The sequence below is a fragment of the Botryllus schlosseri genome, chromosome 1 (assembly GCF_051294905.1).
Source record: "Botryllus schlosseri isolate E-star chromosome 1, Bs_hap1, whole genome shotgun sequence".
NCBI classification, from domain to species: domain Eukaryota; kingdom Metazoa; phylum Chordata; class Ascidiacea; order Stolidobranchia; family Styelidae; genus Botryllus; species Botryllus schlosseri.
In genome coordinates, this window is record NC_137236.1 from 39,182,421 (window position 1) to 39,201,985 (window position 19,565).

General features: G+C 40.1%; 4 protein-coding genes across 4 annotated transcripts in view; 2 read left to right on the forward strand and 2 right to left on the reverse strand.

Moving 5' to 3' along the window:
• LOC145436590 (cyclin-Y-like protein 1) overlaps positions 1-19,565 on the reverse strand; it is a 108,897-nt gene that overhangs the window by 50,902 nt on the left and 38,430 nt on the right. The window lies entirely within an intron of this gene.
• LOC145436782 (uncharacterized) overlaps positions 1-19,565 on the forward strand; it is a 181,165-nt gene that overhangs the window by 38,132 nt on the left and 123,468 nt on the right. The gene's annotated exons all lie outside the window — the stretch shown is intronic.
• On the forward strand, positions 31-1,889 carry LOC145436879 (uncharacterized). Its single transcript, XM_080314082.1, has 4 exons — positions 31-340; positions 666-808; positions 873-998; positions 1,414-1,889. The coding sequence occupies exons 1-3, from the start codon at positions 205-207 to the stop codon at positions 903-905; spliced, it is 312 nt and encodes a 103-aa protein (XP_080170208.1). The 5' UTR covers positions 31-204; the 3' UTR covers positions 906-998; positions 1,414-1,889.
• On the reverse strand, positions 6,595-9,747 carry LOC145449449 (ficolin-2-like). The gene is made up of 6 exons (XM_080327811.1): positions 9,104-9,747; positions 8,991-9,049; positions 8,840-8,926; positions 8,349-8,445; positions 8,039-8,138; positions 6,595-7,713 (listed from the first exon to the last, which is right to left on the reverse strand). The coding sequence occupies exons 1-6, from the start codon at positions 9,192-9,194 to the stop codon at positions 7,386-7,388; spliced, it is 762 nt and encodes a 253-aa protein (XP_080183937.1). The 5' UTR covers positions 9,195-9,747; the 3' UTR covers positions 6,595-7,385.

The window sequence follows — 19,565 nt, forward strand, 5'->3', positions numbered from 1 at the left end:
CCAGCAGCAAGGAGAAGTTTACGGTAATAAAGTCCAAAGTCACTCAACTATGACAAGTCGTCCGAACGTATTTTCATGGAGCGAGAAATGTTGCACAACTTGATGTTATGTAGTATGGCGCCTTACGGCGAACGTCGTTGTAGGTTGGATTATTTGGAGTTCGCGGCGCAAATATGGCTGGATGTGCTGTGAAAGGTCAAGAAAATGACGCATAAAGGAAGGATAGCTCAAGAAGGAAGCAAAATAGTGTCTGACAGAGACTGTCCTGTTCTATTTCGCTTCCCAAGAAATCCAATCCTCAACGTCGTCACTTCTCACTTTAGAAGAAGTGGGATCAAAGGTACAGTACCGTAGTATTAGTAGTAAGTCTACTGTAGTACATGTAGTGTTCGTAAAAGTCAAGTATAGAGACCTTTAGCTTTCACATACGGTACACAATGAAATGTGGACTGTTAATTTCTCAAAACTAATATGGTGTGAAGTTAACTTGATACAGTCCATTGTTGTTATGAGTATATACCAATTGAGTAATAAAAATACTGAAATACAAATTTGATGTGTCTCAGGTGACCATCAGCATTGATCATTGCCTAGTGATATGACACGTTCATGGTTCATCCTCAGTGTCTTTATATTATCCTAATCATGGGTTATATTTTATGCAGCATATGATTTCACTGGAAGAATTCCACCAATGGAGAGAAGATTTTGTAGTCTTGAAATTATTTTTCGCTTGCTAACAAACCGGTCAAGGTGGTACATGTTGTTTTGGATGAGTCTTCGTGCGGATGTGGAAAGCGGCTGGCTGGTAAGATTCAATTGTATACTGCTGAAGAGTACCATTGCTTAGCATTGTATAATACCGTTTGCAGATAGGAATGAAATACCATCTGCTGATAATCTAAGATCAGCCCTGAGTTACCCGTCAAGCATATTCAACCATCCGTCACTAATCACGATACCATATGATGTTGCGAGAACAGCTGCACACTGCACAGGTAAGACATTGTTTGATGCTGCACAACCTTTTACTCATTGGAAACCTTATCCCTCGGTTATGGAACAGTGTCGGAGGTTCTCACAAACCCTGAATTTCTTAAAGTGGCAATATCATTTTCATCGTATTGTCGTGCTTTGTCATTATCAGTGACCTTGAGCATTTTTCAAATGATTACATCTGTCACTAAATGAAATTTCCAATAATAGCCTACATGGAAACCAGTTGAAGCCGGCATTTGACTATCGAGCATACTTTGTAATGTAGCCATACGCAGTTGGTGTTGTCTGCAAAACGCATCCTTGATTTTCTCTGGTTTGGGCAGTCCACAAAGGGTGCACTCGCAAATTTATTTAGTTTGGTACAAGATCAATTTTAGTGTATTTATTCATTTAGTATGTTATATTTTTATTCAGGTCTGCATGCGGGAAATTATCATGCAACATCAACGGAATTCATTGCTTCTTGTGAAAATGATGACGGTACCTCAATTCCATATTCCATGCGAACCCCAAATTGATGACTCGGAATATGAACGCATGGAATCGCTCTCAGACGTATCTTATACTATCTGGCCCTGGTGGGTTGGACATTCACCAATCGTTCATTTTTTCGTGGTGCACTGGACGATGTTCGTGCAGCCAGCCCACTATGAACCGGTCCTATACCAATACCGAGAAAACCATTGCCGAGAATGCTATTACCGAGAATGGACATTACCGACAGTCGTCAAGCATGTCTATTGTCTAAGTCTACATGCTTACTGTTTCTACCGTTCAATTGTTTTCCTTATATTGCCATCTTGAGGTGTTTTGATCTGATGGAAATTTCAATAAATGGCTGGGACTACCTATATTTCGTGTCATCCAAATACATGGATCTATCACAGAAAGCACCCGTAAATTTGTTGTCAGATTTAGAATTGTTGAAGAGAAACGAAGAATCGTACGAGGGAGAAACCAGTATGCTTGGAAATGTGCTGCAAGGTCAGGTATAAGACGAAAAATATTAAAAAACTTATTTTTACATCTGAGGACTTTGAGGATAAGGTTTCTACATGTTAGTTCTCATCTATTGCATAAAAGTTGCTGCGGACATGTGTTTAGAAGCGGAGGCTAGTCAGAAATCCCGGTGTGAATGGTGGTAGTTGTCTGCTTGCAGGTTGGTTGTCTAGTCAGTGAGTACTCCAGTTCCATTGGGCAGTGATACCAGGTCATGGAATTCGTGCGGCTATAGTGGAATGTAAAACTGGACGGTCATGACCAGCAATAATCCTGCATCCCGACTAGTAATATTTTCGGTCTACGCCAAGATTGATATTGCAGCATATATAAGGTATATTTCGTTTGAAGGTCAACCATATAGAAATATTTCGTTTTAATATCGTTGAAATACATACTGCAATCCTTGAAATCCCACACAGCCAAATAATTCTCGGGAAATAACCGTTAAAAGTCGAAATATAAGGTCGGCAAGCACGGATTTCCATTACCGCAGGTTAGCGCCGACGGACTTCTGTGCAACATTTTGCGCTCCAGTACTCTCATAACATTGCGCTTATTAGTCGGACGACTTGTCATAGTTGAGTGACTTTGATAAAGTCATCAAGGTTTTATTTGCTAACTACTGTGTTGAAGACAAGTATCGCATGTATCGTCATTTATACAGATTCCAACCTGCCACATGTAAGAGATCGAGAGAGAGATATTTATTGATTTGTCCTACCGGAAAGAAAATCATAATGTCGGATGAACATCATAATAAAAAACAATCAACGGTGCAGGATAGGATTCCATCGATATTACTCTAGAGTTGCCTTATTCTGGGATCCTGAAAAGAGAACACTATTTACAAATCATAAAAGTTCGACTAACGGACTAGTAAACGGGTAATTAGAACATTTTTACAGAAAATCGTCTTGTGTTGAGTGAAGAAAAAAAGGTCATGTTTCCAGTCCAACACCCGAGAGACACGCTCGAACGTCCACATTGCAGATTCTGCGTCATTTAAGGCGTTTTTTAGTTGTGCCTAGCTGACAAAGCTACAAAGGATTGCCAAAAAGGAGGATATTCAGGCGTCTTCGGGTGACATTTTCGATTTCCTGAAAAAGGAGGACAAATCCTTCTAAAGGGGGACAAATGGTAAGATATTACTCTAGGTATCGTCAACTACTGTGCTGCATTTGCCTGCATTCAACAATTGCAGATGTTATCTGGAAATTTGGTTAGGGTATAACATAACATAACATGGTTGGGTTATATTTTTGATCTGAACAAGTCACACACAATGTACAATGCGATAAGACACAATGCGATGTCATGAACATATAGGAGGATGTCGAACGACACGCATCAGTAGCGATCATTTACTCAGACACCTCGGCCTAGATCAGGGGGTCTCAAAGGGTGGGCCACAGAGCAATTTGAGGTGGGCCACAAGGCTATTTAGAAAATTTTAGAATGAAGCACGTTTAGTTTTATTTGTTATCTTAGACGCTAAAAATATATTCATAAACTTTTCATCCGACTTTGATGAGACGTAGTGGCACGTCTGAAGTCAGCATGTACATTGTACAATTGTACACGTCGAAAACGGGAAGGACAAACGGCGGCTTTTTCCATTGGCCATGACAACCAACGGCTAACAGCAACTAAAGTAATTTCGAGTATATGATAACTGGAAGGTAATGCTGAAGTAACTAAGTATCCCGGCAGGGTCATATGTCGTAGCCTATGCCGTTGAAAGGGGGTGCATTAAACTCGGAATGAAGTGTAATTGATGTATAGATTTACCGTACTTCGGCAGGTCGTATTATTGTAAGATAAAAAATAGCCATAATTGAAAATTATTAGCAACTTCTGATGAAGGTATACTGCACCGTCACAACGAATCGTAATGGATTGAGGATTTAGCGGAGCGCATTAATCTTTGGAGTCGGTTTAAAAGGTCCGGCCTGGAAATCATTGAACAAAATGTAATTTTCACATGAATTGATTTTATCATTGGATTGGATATTCTGACATTGCAACTTCAGTTGGTTTGGAACAAGACATACAATGTACATTGTACAGCATGCATATTAAAAAAATTATTCTCCACTTCTCTGTAGTATTAGCACCCCAATCAATAATGAATTGTTTGAAGCTGGCCCAGAATGATTATATTATTCCCCACAACAGTGGAACTAAAACCCTAATCACACAGTGGATGAGGGGACTTGATCATTGTGTTTCGCGACGTGAATGGAGCAGCGGACGATCATAATATACACAGGAGTTTAAGCCTATGATCTACTAGGGCCGTAACTGCCACACCCAAACCCCCAATTGGGAGAGCTCGAAGGGGCCCAACATTATTTCATTGGTGGTTTGTTGGAGGATTTTATTCAACTCAAATTTTTGTCGCGATTTCATGTCCCTAGAGGTCTAAATTTAAATATCATCAGTAAATTAAGAGAAAATGCGCTTATTTTAGATAAATAGGCATTTCGGCGCCGTCGACTACCACGCATTAAACAGGATTGTGACTCGAAGATAAGAGGTGGGCCACAGCGCATTTTCAAACCGGAAAATGGGCAACGGCCGAAAAAGGGCTGAGAACCCCTGGCCTAGATTGCCCGATGTCACAGTTCTTTTTCGATGTTGAAGCCGCGGCCCTTTCTACTAGTTCTTTCCAATCATTGTGAGTGCTTTCTTTTCGTCGGGTCTTTGTCTGGGCTATTTTGTCGCCATAAGAACGGCAACGGCAGGGGAAGAGGAGCCCAGATAAACCTCCGTCTGCGTGCTGGGTGCTTATCGTAAGCACTACACTACACTATAGGCTATCTATCTATCATTCAGCTCAGCATAATGTTGTTGGAACAAATGATCGTGGTGCGGTAGTCTCAATCGTTGACTTGAGAGATCGTTGTGCTCTCATGTAATTTTAGGTTGATTACGCGATTTTCGGAATCTCTGGGAGGCAGATATATCGTTGTTCTTGTTCTATGTTCTTCTTCTTATGATCATTTGCTACCATCGTTTAATTTTTCTTCTATTTTCCTTTTTTAACTAAACATTTTTACAGCCAGACTGTTCAGAGTCAAGTGTAGGGGAGATGTGGTACCGATGGATCAAAAATTGCAAAATGATCTCTGGCCCTCAAATCTTCAGCCGAGAATAGTGGATCTTTTGCTGTCTCAACACTTCGATACAAGCTCTACCTATCGCGGACATTTACATGAATATCCGCCTTTTCAAAAAATATTTATAAACGCTTAAAATTTGTTGCTCGAACGTGTCATCGGTCCCCACCCGGTGGGTCCAATGGCACACGACCATGGGACCTATGAGACATACGCTCAACAACTCAAATTCGTTAACTTGTTTTGTTGTGTACTATAAGCTAAGCTACAGCAAGCCAATGAAGAATGTTTCGTCGCGACCTTCAAGAATAAAATAGATTATATCAACTCAAATGTTGGCCTAAAATCATGTTTTGATTTACGCCTAAACTTGCAAAATTAATACCACATACATATTACCCGCAAATAGACATTTTGACTTTCAAATACCTCGTAATAGCGATAAAACACCACAGGTGACTATGATTTACAGCCTATATATATGTAGGCGAGTTTCTGTTGTTAGGTGATTAGTTGGTCCATCTATCTTGCTTGATTTGGCTATCGTATCATAGGTCCCCCGCCCCTAAATATTGTAATTGACTTGAAAATAGTCCACTCGAGGATGGTATTGATTCAAAAAATATGTGCCATTATATACCCTGATACAAGCCCTATACTTCACATCGAAAATTATGGCGGGTTTGTTAGTCTGAAAGGTGATATAGAAAAATGCAAACGTCGATCCAAATTTACTTTACACCCCCTAAAACGTAAATCATTCGTCACAGACCCCATAACTTACGCAGATCGATTTTTTTTGCATGAGAGGAAAGATTCTGTCAGCATGTCATTGTAGACAAATTCACTGAGTGTAATCATGGAATTATCATGGAGAATTTTCAAGTATTTTCGGTCCCATTGATCCATCGGTACCACATCTCCCCTACCTGTTTGATGCCGGTGTGATCAGACTAGATGACCTTCACGGTCGTATCGATCATTCCTATCTAATACCGAATACTGTGCATGCATATTTTATGTACCACCATCACCGCCGTTTGTTATGTACGTATTTTGGTCGGATGAAAATAAAGACTCTCTCCCTCTCTTACTATTGAATGCGTTGGAACTTCGCGTGTGCGGGAAAATTTTCAAATAATGTATTTTCATCCGCTCGATACGCGCAATGTGATGTAATGAGCTATAGATAACTAACCTACGGATAGATACGCAACATAATTGCTAATTCCATAGCTGACGACCCGCGCGCTTAAATTCGATAAAGTTGGTCTTATATGAAAGCTACTGTCGCACTGATTCCGAAAATATACATTAAAATCTAATCAGGGCAATGGAACCCCCTTGAAATACACCTCGAAGTCCGGAAATCGGCATTGTTTTGAACAATCGCAAACACGCAAGGGCCATTGTTGTGGTCATTGTGTTGCGTCGCCACGATTGTTTAGAACAATGCCGATTTTCAGACTCACAATACCGGAGTAAAATCCGGAAAAATTGGTAAATTTATTACGAGTTTGTATTTGGTTGAACAAAAAAAATGTCAACACTTGAGCAGGCTACTGATTTCCTATATCTCAGTTCAATTTTAACATACATGTAACCAGAATTTTCAAAAGAGAGGACAAATTCCCAAAAAGGAGGACATTTGGGCCTCCTCCGAGGACACTTTCAAAAATGTCAAAAAAGAGGACAAATCCTCTTAAAAGAGGACGTATGGTAACCCTATATTATTTAGGCCTACGCGGCATGGAATGTTTTTACTTTGGAATTTAAACTCCGAACGACGTAGTTTCGAGCTTATTTCGAATATTGTACGGCTCTAGTACCTATAGCTATCATTCCAATTCCATGAAGAACATAACTTGTCGCGTGCTACATCTCGAGTTACATTATTGCACTCTGATATTGATTGCGCAACGCGAGATCTGACGACACTTCTGTCGTGTTGCTCGACTATATAAAGCCGCGACGGACTCAATTCGAGAGACATTTTGTTATAACCGAACGTTTAAGTATATTCGAATGTCTTGATCGAGTAATATGTGTGGATTCAAGAACACCTCGTACGCACAGGACAGAACTACCCAGTTGAGTAGGTTACCCAAGCCAGCTACACTTAACACCTTTGGTTAGCTCTACTTCTACTTCACGAATTATAACTCCTAATCACCTGCAACACTAATGAGGACGATCCATACATAGACGAGATTTGGGCCCACAGTTAACTACTCAAGTCGTTGACAAGCAACACGATTTTAAAGTCTATCTTTCTCTGAATATTCTGCGAAACTTCATCTCCGTGTAGATCAGGTGTTCGGGCACGAAACTTCTGTTGGAGTAATACTCCCACCAAATTCCCTTGTCGCCCGTTTTGTTGAAGTTTCCATTCAGATTGCTGTTGGCGCAACTGCGATACCACCAGCCTCCTTCGTAGTCAGAAGAGCAATCGTTAGCGCTACTATCGTGATCGGCGTCGTACGTTGAGAATTGTCGATTGTTGTGATATGAGAAAGAATCGCCACTTGCATTCCCGGTGTATCCCGATACAGTCAGTCTGTAGTTGTCGGAAGCTGGCCCGATTTGGAAATTGCTGAAAATGAAGAATTGTCAAGGGGTTACTGAAATGGAGGAAAATTGTGTTTACAAATGAGGCTCGCAGATCTTGAGATGGCCGCATTGGACGCAACGAGGACGCTTTAGCTCAGATATCACTTTTTTAATCATGTGATCGCTTTAAGATTGTTACGGTAATGCTCTGGATGCCTTCATAAACGTTAAACTCAGCTCAGTTCTTACTTAGTCATCCACTCAATTAATATCCGGTGGTTCTCTACTTGCGGTCACGTTGTTTAGTTTTGTTCGTAATTTTATTCCACTAATAATTTATATAACTGGTTTATCGAATTGCGACTTGCCTGTAATTAGCCACAGAATGAATTCCGGTAGCTTTCGCGATCATCTTAATTTCCAATGCCATATTTCCTCCCTTTGTCCTTTCGTGCAATTCACCGAGTCCTGAAAAAACAACGTTCTGGAAATATGGAACGCGTTGGTCTTAAATCAAACTATACCTCGTCAGGCTAAGATTTCATAAACCAAAACCGCTACATGACGTAAAAAATGCATTCAATATAGACAATGAGCTTTATAACTGGTATGTGATACCAACTTAAGAGCGGCAACATCATCATAGAACTTGAAAAAGTCAAATCAAAAGCTTCCCACCGAGCCAGTAATCTCCTTCACTATTTCCAAATCCCTTCACGTAATCATTCCAGCCTCGATAGAAATCCACGTCTCCATACATTCTTCGCTGGAAAACCTGCCACGAAATCAGGGATTTCTAGAAGTCCTTGAGCGAAATGCATCAAACAATCAAAGTTTTAGAATACACGGGATTTCTCTTCTCTCAATGCGTTCAAAGTTATGGTTCAAAATTGTATGATGCCTCAGCCGTATTTTGACCTTTTGTTCATTTTGAACTGATCTTGATGCTCACTGTAAAAGACCTCCGTCTGTAGTCGATCATACACGATTCAACAACTGCTGTAGAGACTTTATTATACGTCCGTCCGCCGAAGCAGCCGGAAGCAAAAGAGGCAGATACAAGACGAGATATCACTACAACTGTAACAGGGAGGGGTATAGAGCACGTCTGCCACTCTCACGACGTATAGCAAGCGATTTATCTTTCAAAGATTTCAAAGTCGACTCACAGTCCAATCCTTGTCTGCAAGCCGTCTCTTTTCATCTTCGGCTTTGAGTTGAAGTTCATTCATTATCTTTGACATTCCATCCGGACCCTTCATGAAACATACACAGAATAGAACGTTCAGTGTATACGTGAAACTATACTCGCATACCAACCCCACAATCCACCTCTGAGATCCATTTACCGTCGACGTAACTTCTCGCGCAAGATAGCGCTGAAAAATATAAAATTCTCAACTCATTCAAGTTCAAACACGAGCTCCTGGTACCTGATGAACGCGGGCAGATCATCCCGAGTTTGAACACTAAAATAATCCAAATTTTAAGCGACATTTTCAGAAGCAATTTGATATTCAACATCAAGTGTCGTGACGATGCGTATATCCTACTGTGTAATCCACGTTTCCTTAAGTGTTCTCTCAATGTGAAATCTGGTAGTGTCGCGTGAAAATTGAGATATTGGCTAGTCGACTTTCAAACTGTTGCGACATATTCGTACGGCACATGAAGAGTATAATCAAAGAACCAAATTTACTATTATAATCGACTTAATGCTTTTCTACGTGTATGATATCGGCGTATATTTTCATCCACTGAAGAGCAAGATACAACAGACTCGAAACACAGAGCGATGTAATGAACATATAGGAGGATGTAAAAACAGCCTAGTGCGGCCTCTCAATGTGATCAATATATTTCGCTCTACCGGCATTACTCCTAATAATACTCGATATCTCTGCCTAACTCCTGATATGCCATTGTCATAGATTTCTATTTTAAACTTTTTCTCGATTTTTGCCATTTGCCCTTCAACTGGTGCATGGGCGTTTCTGCAAAGACGCCGAAAGAACAGCGTCGTGCGTTGCGTAGTTTTTGATGCTCTACGAAACTTGCTACTCAATAGAACTACGCGCACGTCATCGGCGTCTGCTCTTATACTTGAACGCAACTAAAGCTCACCATGCAGTTGCTATAAGTTCTTAACATCCGTTTCGGAAGGCGAGTCATCATGCCGAAAGTAATGATAAGTTTTTCATCTGTAACACCGCACATTCGTCACATGAGGGCGATGTTATCGATGCTTTGTTTAAAATTTAAATGAATGCAGCATGCTCATTACAGGTACATAGTGCCACACGGGGTTATGTCATGGTCATAGCTAATTTAATACGATGCAATACGATACGAGCACAACTTTATTTAGGAATCAATAATTGGGAAATCTTGGTTGATTGATTTGATAATAATAACAGCTGAAATGTTACAAACATTCAGGTTTCTGTGTCGATTTAGAGGATTGTAATATAAGTATAAAAACTTCCAATGCAGTTAGTTGGGGTCAACTGGGTAGTTCTAGTTGCGCATCTACTGAGGGATTTAGTTGGCGAAATATAGAAAACACATGCGTTCGTTTGGAGTGAGTAGTGAAACCGATGTTTTGCTGTGTGACATTCTTGCGACCATTGCTAGCTCAGAATCATCACTATACTAACAGTGGCGTAGAGCCAGGGGTTTGGGGTCGAAACCTCTCCCGTTTCAAACCCAAATCCCCGTCTTTTTGAAATACCGATTCTACCTCCAATATTTAGTCGCCTATCAATAAAGGTCGTTAGATATATATATATGTAGATAGAGAGAGAGAGAGAATCTTTATTCGTATACATTACATATCAGCATCACACTACTAAAATGTAACAGTGAAATGCAACATATGCAAGGTAGACGGGAGGCTCGATATGACAAAGTCTTCAGAGCCGATCCACCCAGGACAGGAGCAATTTTCACAGTCGATAACTAATAAATAAAAAATAAAATTAACTAACGAACGAAAAGAAAAATAAGACACAGTATCATGTACCAATTCGAAATACACTGCAAATACAATTTAGCGGTAATTAGAGAAAAGAGAATGAAAACATTGATTTTCAAAAGCACAAGAGTCTAAATTACGGAGATTAGGGGGCAGCTTATTCCAAACATTGACACCAATAAAACTGATTGAATTTTGTAATAGACTGGTAGAGTGGTGTTGCACAGACAGAGACAAGTTAGAAGAAAATCTGGTATGATGTTGGTGGGTATCTGAAAGTATCTTGAACAGATTATCAAAATATAGTGGCAGTTCACCCTGATGATAGCTATGCATAAATTTCATTACCTCAAATTTGGAAATGCCTTCCACTTTCAATATTCCAACGCTTCGATACATGTTATTACAATTTTCATATCTAGATTTCCGACAGAGAATTCGTATGGCTCGGTTTTGCAAGACTTGCAATTTCTGCAGATGTTTTTTTGCAGCAGGTCCCCAAACTAGGATCCCATAAATGAGATAGCAGTGAATTAAGGTTTTAGTCCTAGCTGTGAGTTCTAAAAAGGGAGAAGACTAGTTGTAATTCTAATTGCGCATTTTGAAAATCCAGTGGTTATTACAAGTCTGTGGCATAGTAGTGTCGCTTGGACTAGCCGTGGTCATGGACATGTAGGCGGTTGAAAGTCTGAGGGTGAGAAACTATATAGATAACCCTTGAAGTCTGAAAATCACCATTGCCCGAAACAATCGCAACCACGCAAGGATCGTCGATATGGTCATTGCGCTGCGTCATTGCGATTGCTCAGAACAATGCCGATTTTCAGACTTTGAAGGCTATTTGGGGCTGGTTCATTTGTCATGATGAACGTTGAATGTATATTATCAGAATCAGAGCGACTGTAGCTTTCAAATAAGATCAACTTTATTTAATTTGAGCGCTCTGGTCGTCATCTATCGGATTAGCAATTACGTTGCCGTTTCATGCTATGAAACGACAGCCAATCTGCCGTTGTCGCATGACTGGATCGTGAATCACGTGTTACGCATCTATCCGTACGTTAGTTATCTATAGAGAAACTTTGATCGATTCCGAGCCTACTGGCGCAAAGAGACTGAAACTAAATATGGAGCGAGAGAAAACGTAGTTAAAATCGTTGTGATATTACAAGCGGGAAAGTCTGCCTATGAGAGTTTGAAAATAGAGAGAGAAGTGCGATTCAACGATTTTGAGAGACGGCGGCGAAAAAGAAACAATTGAATTAAAAGTATAGTACTGCAGATTGCAGACATGCAAAACTAGCCTACTTGATTAAATGGATACAGCCTGAACGGAACAGTAGAAGAATATGGTTACCGTCTTAATAAGGGGGAGCTATAAAGATATGTTGAACTTTTTTTAGGGGGCGAGGAGTCAAGTTTGGGAATCACTGGACTAAGCCATTTAAGGTTTATAAACTAAATCAGATGTGCGTTTACTTTGAAGCATGTTTATTCACGTACCGTGTGTGTGTGCACTGCGCTTTAAGATGTGGTCTCAATTTGGAGATATTTATTAGCGTGAAATTATTTTCGGAAGCAATCATTTCCCACAGAAAGCCACCGTATTCAAACTGCTGTTTTACACGGAAGTTACTTTCCACACTAGACCAGTGCTCCTCAACCGAGTGTTACATAATTTTTACGGGTGTGCCACTTTGATGGGGTGTATTTAGGGTTGCATTTAAAACAAAAATCAGTTTAAAACAAACATAATTAAAACAAGGCCCTTGTTTAAAACATGTTTATTTTTTTAAGCCATGACGTCACCAATATTCAGTTGTGACGTCATAGTGGATTGACATTGACAATTGAAAATAAAGGGTAAGTATAGCTCCTTTGACGAAATATCTGTATTATTGTTGTTGAACCGACTATTTTGATGGTTCCAACCATCCCATATCGATATACGTCGGCTATATCCAGTGGTAATTGTCCGTAGGCTCATACAGCATGTTTTTTGGAAAGTATTTACACAATTATGGCATAATTTTACAACTTTAAAAAAACACATTTTTTTAAAAAAAGACCTCTATTTAAAACACTGTTTGAAACATGTTTTAAACAAATTCTTTTGAAACACCGTCTGTTTTAAATGCAACCCTAGGTGTATTGGGGTGTACCAGATACCGCAATAAACTGAGCTGGTAAAGTAAGACATTTTATGACAAACGAACATTCTGCTGATATGAGCCATGAAGTTTTAGCAGTTATGAAGACAAAACTGCATCATATGATATACCCTAGCTTACAAAATAAGAAAATAGATTAGAATCATTTTGTAAATATAGAGGTTCCGCGGACGCCCTGAGAATGCTTCGTGGTTCGCTGATTGGGTACCAACTGTGTCGGATTGAACTCCGGTATTCTCAGGCGACGATTAGTATTTAGAATTAGCATTTCCTAATACGATATTACCCCGATGTGCAGGTTAAACGAGCCCCGCGCATCGCCAACTACAGCTGACAACCAGTATTTTGTTGTTTCAAGGCTTACTCATAGTCTGACCTTGTCACGTCATTTCAATGTTATGAGTTTTATTAAATGAGCTTACTGATTATCCATGTGTAGTAACATGCAATTTAAAAAAATGCAAATCTTTTCCGATTATTTCATACACGGCCGATAATACGCAATGAACTAGAATCAATTGAAATTCCAAGTATATTTAAGGACACGGAACTATGGAAAGGCATTTGCGTGTGTGGCTCAGTTGAAGTTGGTCGCATTATATTCTGCACCTATATATTCGGCTGTACGTACACCAACACCACCAACTATCATATCAAGTTCTGTTGTATTGCTTCTGAAAATGGCGTTCAAGATCTGGATTCCTTTGATGTTCGGATTCGTAATCTACCTTCGTTCATCAGGTACGAAGAATTTGTGTGTTGCGTTCGAAATTGAATCCAAGTGTGTGTTTTGTATTTTCCAGCAACATTTTGCATGAAAAGGTACGTCAACGGTAAATGGATCTCAATGGGAGATTGTGGGGTTGGTATGCCAATAGTTTGACGTCATCGGCTAACATTTTTTTCTGTTTGCGTTACATGAAGGGTCCGGGAAGGATGTCGGAGATGCAGAAGGAACTTCAAATCAGAGCAGACCACGAAAAGAAATGGACTGTGGGTAGAATTTCAAATCTGTCGAAAATGGAGCTTTTGCAACGCCATGAGAAAACTGGTTTTGAGATGAACAAAGGTTCAAAATTAGGAGGACATAAGGTTTGAATCACAACTCTGTAAGTAGGCCTACTCGGAGAGGATAATTCATGGCATTTCTGATTCTGTGAATAAATTCGCACACAGGTTTTTCAGAGAAGAATAGATGGAGGCGTGAATTTCTATCGAAATTGGACCGATTACGTAAAACGGTTCGGGAGTAGTGAAGGCGATTTCTGGCTCGGTATGGAAGTTTAGGTTTGATTCCTTGGGCTGTCGAATTTCGTAGATCTTAAGTTTGTTGCAACCTGAGTAATACAGTTGATTCTGGTTAAGCAGTTTGATTTCAAACTGCATAATCAACATGATCGAGAATGACACAGGAACTCATTAGGTGGCTAAATACAGGAAGGTTTGGCTAGCACTCATTTACGTTACAAAATCTCAAAGCTACGGAATCCATTTGACGGCCAATTTTTCTTCGAATTTCTTGACACTAGCAATAATTCCTAGGCATATGCTCTTTCAGCAATGTAGCAACACACTATCTCCAGCCATCATATTAGTCACGACAATCCTTGCTATATTTAGCAATTTTCGTATTGGAGCCGGTTCCGACAACTAGGCCTACACACTAACCGTATCCAGATACTGGGAATGCAACTTTCCATGGTCTCGCATATCACAACAACCAGCAATTCTCAACGAAAGACGCCGATCACGAAAGTTCCTCTGTGAACTGCGCTTCCTTCCAAGAAGGAGGCTGGTGGTATTACAACTGCGCCCGCACCAATCTGAATGGAAACTTCGATAAAACAGACCACAAGGATAGTGGGAGGATGGTAGGGGAGACCGGGGACAAATGTAACTAGGGGCAAATGTAACAATCGACCTCACCGCTAGTAGGATGGAGAAATCAGCTTGATATTTTAAGTGCGCATGCAGTAGTTATCTCTCCTATTATACCTATTATATACGTTGAGTTACGATGCGAAACCCCGGAATAATTTGCAAAAAGCGAAATTTTTGACCCTTGAGTAAAGTTTTTCTGGTCTGGAATAATTTGTCTAGACGAATAGTAGGCCTACCTCAAGTAGTTACAACGCAATATGTGTAGCTGGAACAATGTTACTATAGTCTACCGTGATGATGGAAAGAATAGGACTTGCATCGCCGGGAAGCTACCATATTGAGACATTAATCATGGTCGAGCGTGTCAGGGGCAATCGTAACACTATGTTACTTTTGCCCCGTTAGAATATGTTATCAATTCTGAATGTCTTTGTTCATATGTTGGTATTACCATTCATCTACTGCAGAATAATCCTGCAACAGCCAGACGTTCACCAGAACAGATACTACCTTGCGATAGCAATTCTAACATGATCATCTGTCGAAACGGCCATACAATAGTGGTGATGTGAATCTGACGGTTCGGTTATTTTCGTGATTCAACCACCCTTTCTCATGTTGATCGACTTTTGGTGTGTCGAACTTCAATGCTCATGACTGAATTCTCGTCCTCTGACTTTGATCATGGCCCACTTTTTGATATTTTAGCCAGGTCGGTTTCGCACATTCGCAGGTGACCGAATGACCAACCCATTATGCATGCTGAAAAACAGAACCTTGGTAGAAGAGACCGAATATGTGTAGGGAGATGATGGCATGAATGTGTCTCTTGTACACTTTAAGCTTGAACAAGACACGAAGGGTGATATTGCATTCAGATGCCATAAATGCGATGGGGCGTAACCTGGAAGCGTTCAAAAGTCTCTTCCTTTAGTTTCGTGCAATATTACAATTTGTGCTTCCGTTTTCGTTGTTCATTTCGTTTGTGTTTAGTTATAAATAACACTGTTAAAATAGCCCCGCGAGGGTGGTACAATTGCCCCTGGGTGCGGGGCGATTGTAACATTTGAGCAGCGATTTTTGCGACCCAAAATTTCCATGATTGATTGTTGATTGAGTTCCAATTTAGTTTTTATATCAACTATCGAGTTGTTGGCTTCTTTATATAAAACTTTGGAAGTGAAATTTCCACGAGAGAAACACGTAATGTTGGAAAATACAAAAAGTGTTACAATTGTCCCCGGTCTCCCCTACCCACAGACGCTACCTGTGCTACTCGGAAATGAAGTTTCGCTGAAGATTACGAAAAGAAGGATAAACTTGAAAATAAGGATTTCTAATAGCCTGATGAAATGAAATATTTGTACATAAATCCGCATACGTGTTCAGAACAGTGATAGTCGGACCGTTGACACGAAAATTTGACACAACAACACATTAAGTGTAGGAGCACCTTCCTCTTGCATATGATTCAATGCCCCCAGCCCCCATGCGTATAGTAGTGTGTGAAAACCGGCTCGGTAGAAGAGATATTATTATATTTGGATAGTGACGCTTATGACCGATTAGGTCTTTAGCTCCATTGTATAGGCTACGTGGTTATTAGCATACACAGGATTTCACAGACATATCTCACACGATAGAACAGATTCCACAACCGGGGTTACCAATTGGGGAGTCGTGAGAACATTTTCAAGGGAAAACACGATGCCGTAATATTTGCACGATTCAACTAGAGATCGACGGTGAAAATAGAATCGAAAACAATATCATATAAAATGCGAGACTGTTTCCGGGGTGCCGCATTTACACAACTGGCAGACTGCGAGCATTTGATACGGTATAAATGTGAGTTCGCAAGACGATGACCCGTCCTCAGACGGAATAATATAGGGTAGTATACCCGACTCGATGCTTGAGGCGGGAATACGATAATTTATTCCGAAGAGCTCTGCGGGCCCGAATGTAGCTTGAGTGAAAATTCATTCCCTGTCTCATCTACTATTTCAGGCCAAGACAGATCCCATCAAAGGACATAACTGAAAGTGACCTACTGCATTTTATAAGCGCGCGTGTTTACTTTTACGTGGATCCAATGCATTAGGTACCGCGATATTGTGTGCTAATAATCGAATGACGGTGATGACTTATTTCGCTGTATATCGCGATGTCAATAGAACTGGAAATGTGTATTTGGGTGTGGACGGCCTACTGTTTCATAGGGATTATTTGAAAGCACTCTCATTCGTTTGTGGAATCTGTAGACCTCTGATAAATCAATAGCAATATCATATTTTATCGGATCGATTGACGTTGCCAAACAATATGTTTTTAAGACTAAAATTTTTCATAATATGCAAATAGCTTTCGTCTGAATTAAATATGATTTGCATATTTTATACGTGACTCATTTCTGCCGATGTGTGTTACTCGCTATATCCGATCTGATGTCAATTGTCTTCGTCAACTATCGCCTCAGCGCAAATCAGGGATACAGCATTTCTTGGCTGGATTGATTTCTGAGGTCATTATTGATATCTCGTGATTTGTTAATCATTGTGGGCCAAACTGGGGAGGATTTTCATTTGAGAGGCAGTATGTCTACAATTTTGTCTCCGTCTCGTCGTGTTCGAATTATTTTCGAACAGTCAAAAGTAATTACAGTTAAAAAGTAATGAACGAATTCGATCTCACGGGATTTCGCATCGAAATCACGCGAGTTTGTGCATTATGAGGGTATATTGGATGAATATTTGCTTTTTTCATAGAATTAGGTTCGAAGTCACGAGCCTATAGTAAGGTCGGCTTAGGAATGTAGACATACTTAGCTTCGTCGTACGCAATTACCAATGAGCGAATCAAATGCAAGTCAAATCTCCCGTCAAATCTTTGCTGCCTGCATACTGCATGTAGCTAGAAGATGTGCCATTTGCGATCAGTAAGAGAAATATAATTTCATCCTTATTCGTGCCGATATGAGACATCTAGTAGCACATATCAGCGTTTTCAACAAAGAATTCGTCAACATGTTTCAAGTAAAATGGTTTAAGTGTAGGATGATGACACTTCTAGCCGATTATCGCAGTTACTAGATTCCGTGCTTGACTATGATCGGATAACGACCTGCAACGATGCCATCGGACATCATCTCATAAAGACATAAATAATTAACAAATCAGCTATCAGTTTTTCATCGTTTATCGTGGTCGATTCATTTAACGGTCTTTCAATCAAACATTATATAGTAGTTAACGCAGTCGATCCTCTAATGCCCAAAAACATCTTTATACTCTGGGAATATTTCATTAGATTTGTGCTTTCATTGGGTTATTTTATACAGCCAACTTTGTCTCTGTCGTATTACCGCGTGTGACATCTGGTACAACACGTCTCTCACCTTTGAATGACTATGGTCTATTTGTTATCGTAGATCCATCAGCAGCAATGATTTGTGTACGACTTGAGATATCATGTGTTGGTCGGGTCTCGGGTGTCAGCCATAATAATGGATTCTAAAAGAGATTACTCCAAGTCGTCTCGACACCTACTATCTTGTCACCCTATCGCAGTCTTGTGGTGCTTTTAAATGCTAATAGACTGATACTGATACTGAGATTGCATCTGTAGGACCTATCGATCAAGAATTCCGGGCGCTCTGTAGTTACGCTATATTTTGCTATAGTTTATCAATTGATTACAACACGAACCGATAGAAGAGCATGAAGAGACGTACGTCAAAGTGTAATAAGAACTGCCCTGTAGGATGAGAGTAACCAACGCCGTCTCGTGACTCGGGGTGTTTCACGAATTGCTGAAGTAACTGTGAATGTAATGTGACAAAATTCGCATCATTGAAAAATATTTTTCTCTTATCTCGGTTACGGAAGAAAAATGCGTCTGGTTGCCATGAAAACTAAAGCTCTATACTTCCTTACGCACAAGGAAAAACCAGTATTGTCAGTAGTGTCGCAAATCAAATCAAACTAGGAAATCAATAGTGAATGAACTTCGACAAATATGTCATTTTTTTCCTGAACAGAAGATCCGTTAAAGGGAAACTGCGCTCTAAAAATTATGTGGTCTCAAATTGAAGCGCAAATCGAATACAAATCAAACAGCTATTTTCTTCAGAAAGCCACCATGATGGAGCTGCAATTAACTGAGATTTGCATTAGATCTTTCCGTTCCAGCTGTCGCGACTGCGGGTCATACTTTCTTAAACCGTTTCGACATTGAAAATTGACATCATGGAACCTATGCGATTTAGTAAAGTTTCCGAATATGTTTTCTGACGCTTCGATTCCGCTATTTATATTCCAGTACTTCTGTGGTGATGTTGGAGTCGGTTAAGTTGTTAAATAACTGGAAAATAATGACCTTTCTCTGCGCCACACGTTGTAATTTTCTTGCTTATGTCTGTTAGCTGTTTTCAAGTCGCCGCAATGTTGCACAGCGGTAAATCCGAGCAGTCAATGTTTGTACACGCCCGAGGGGTGGACATGCGAATTTGTAAAATTTAATAGCACGTTCAAGTACGGTCCGACGCGTAGAATAGCAACAGCAATAAATAGAATCTAACGAAGGTAACGTGCACGTAGAAAAGCAATAGCAACATACAACCCGATGAAGATAAATCACTTCGCACACTGAAGGGGGGGGGGGGGGCGTCCAGCAACTCTACAGGCAATGAGAATGAATCACCTAAAATTGGTAGGGATGCGTGGCGCTTTATATTACTGTAGAAGCAGCTCATCTGAGAAGGCTTGATTTCAAACGATTCTTAAATTACGAAGACAGATAAATCATACAAGTAACATGCGTAATCGTCATCAGATTACTAACAGTTCAGCACCCTAAGGTTGAACACCC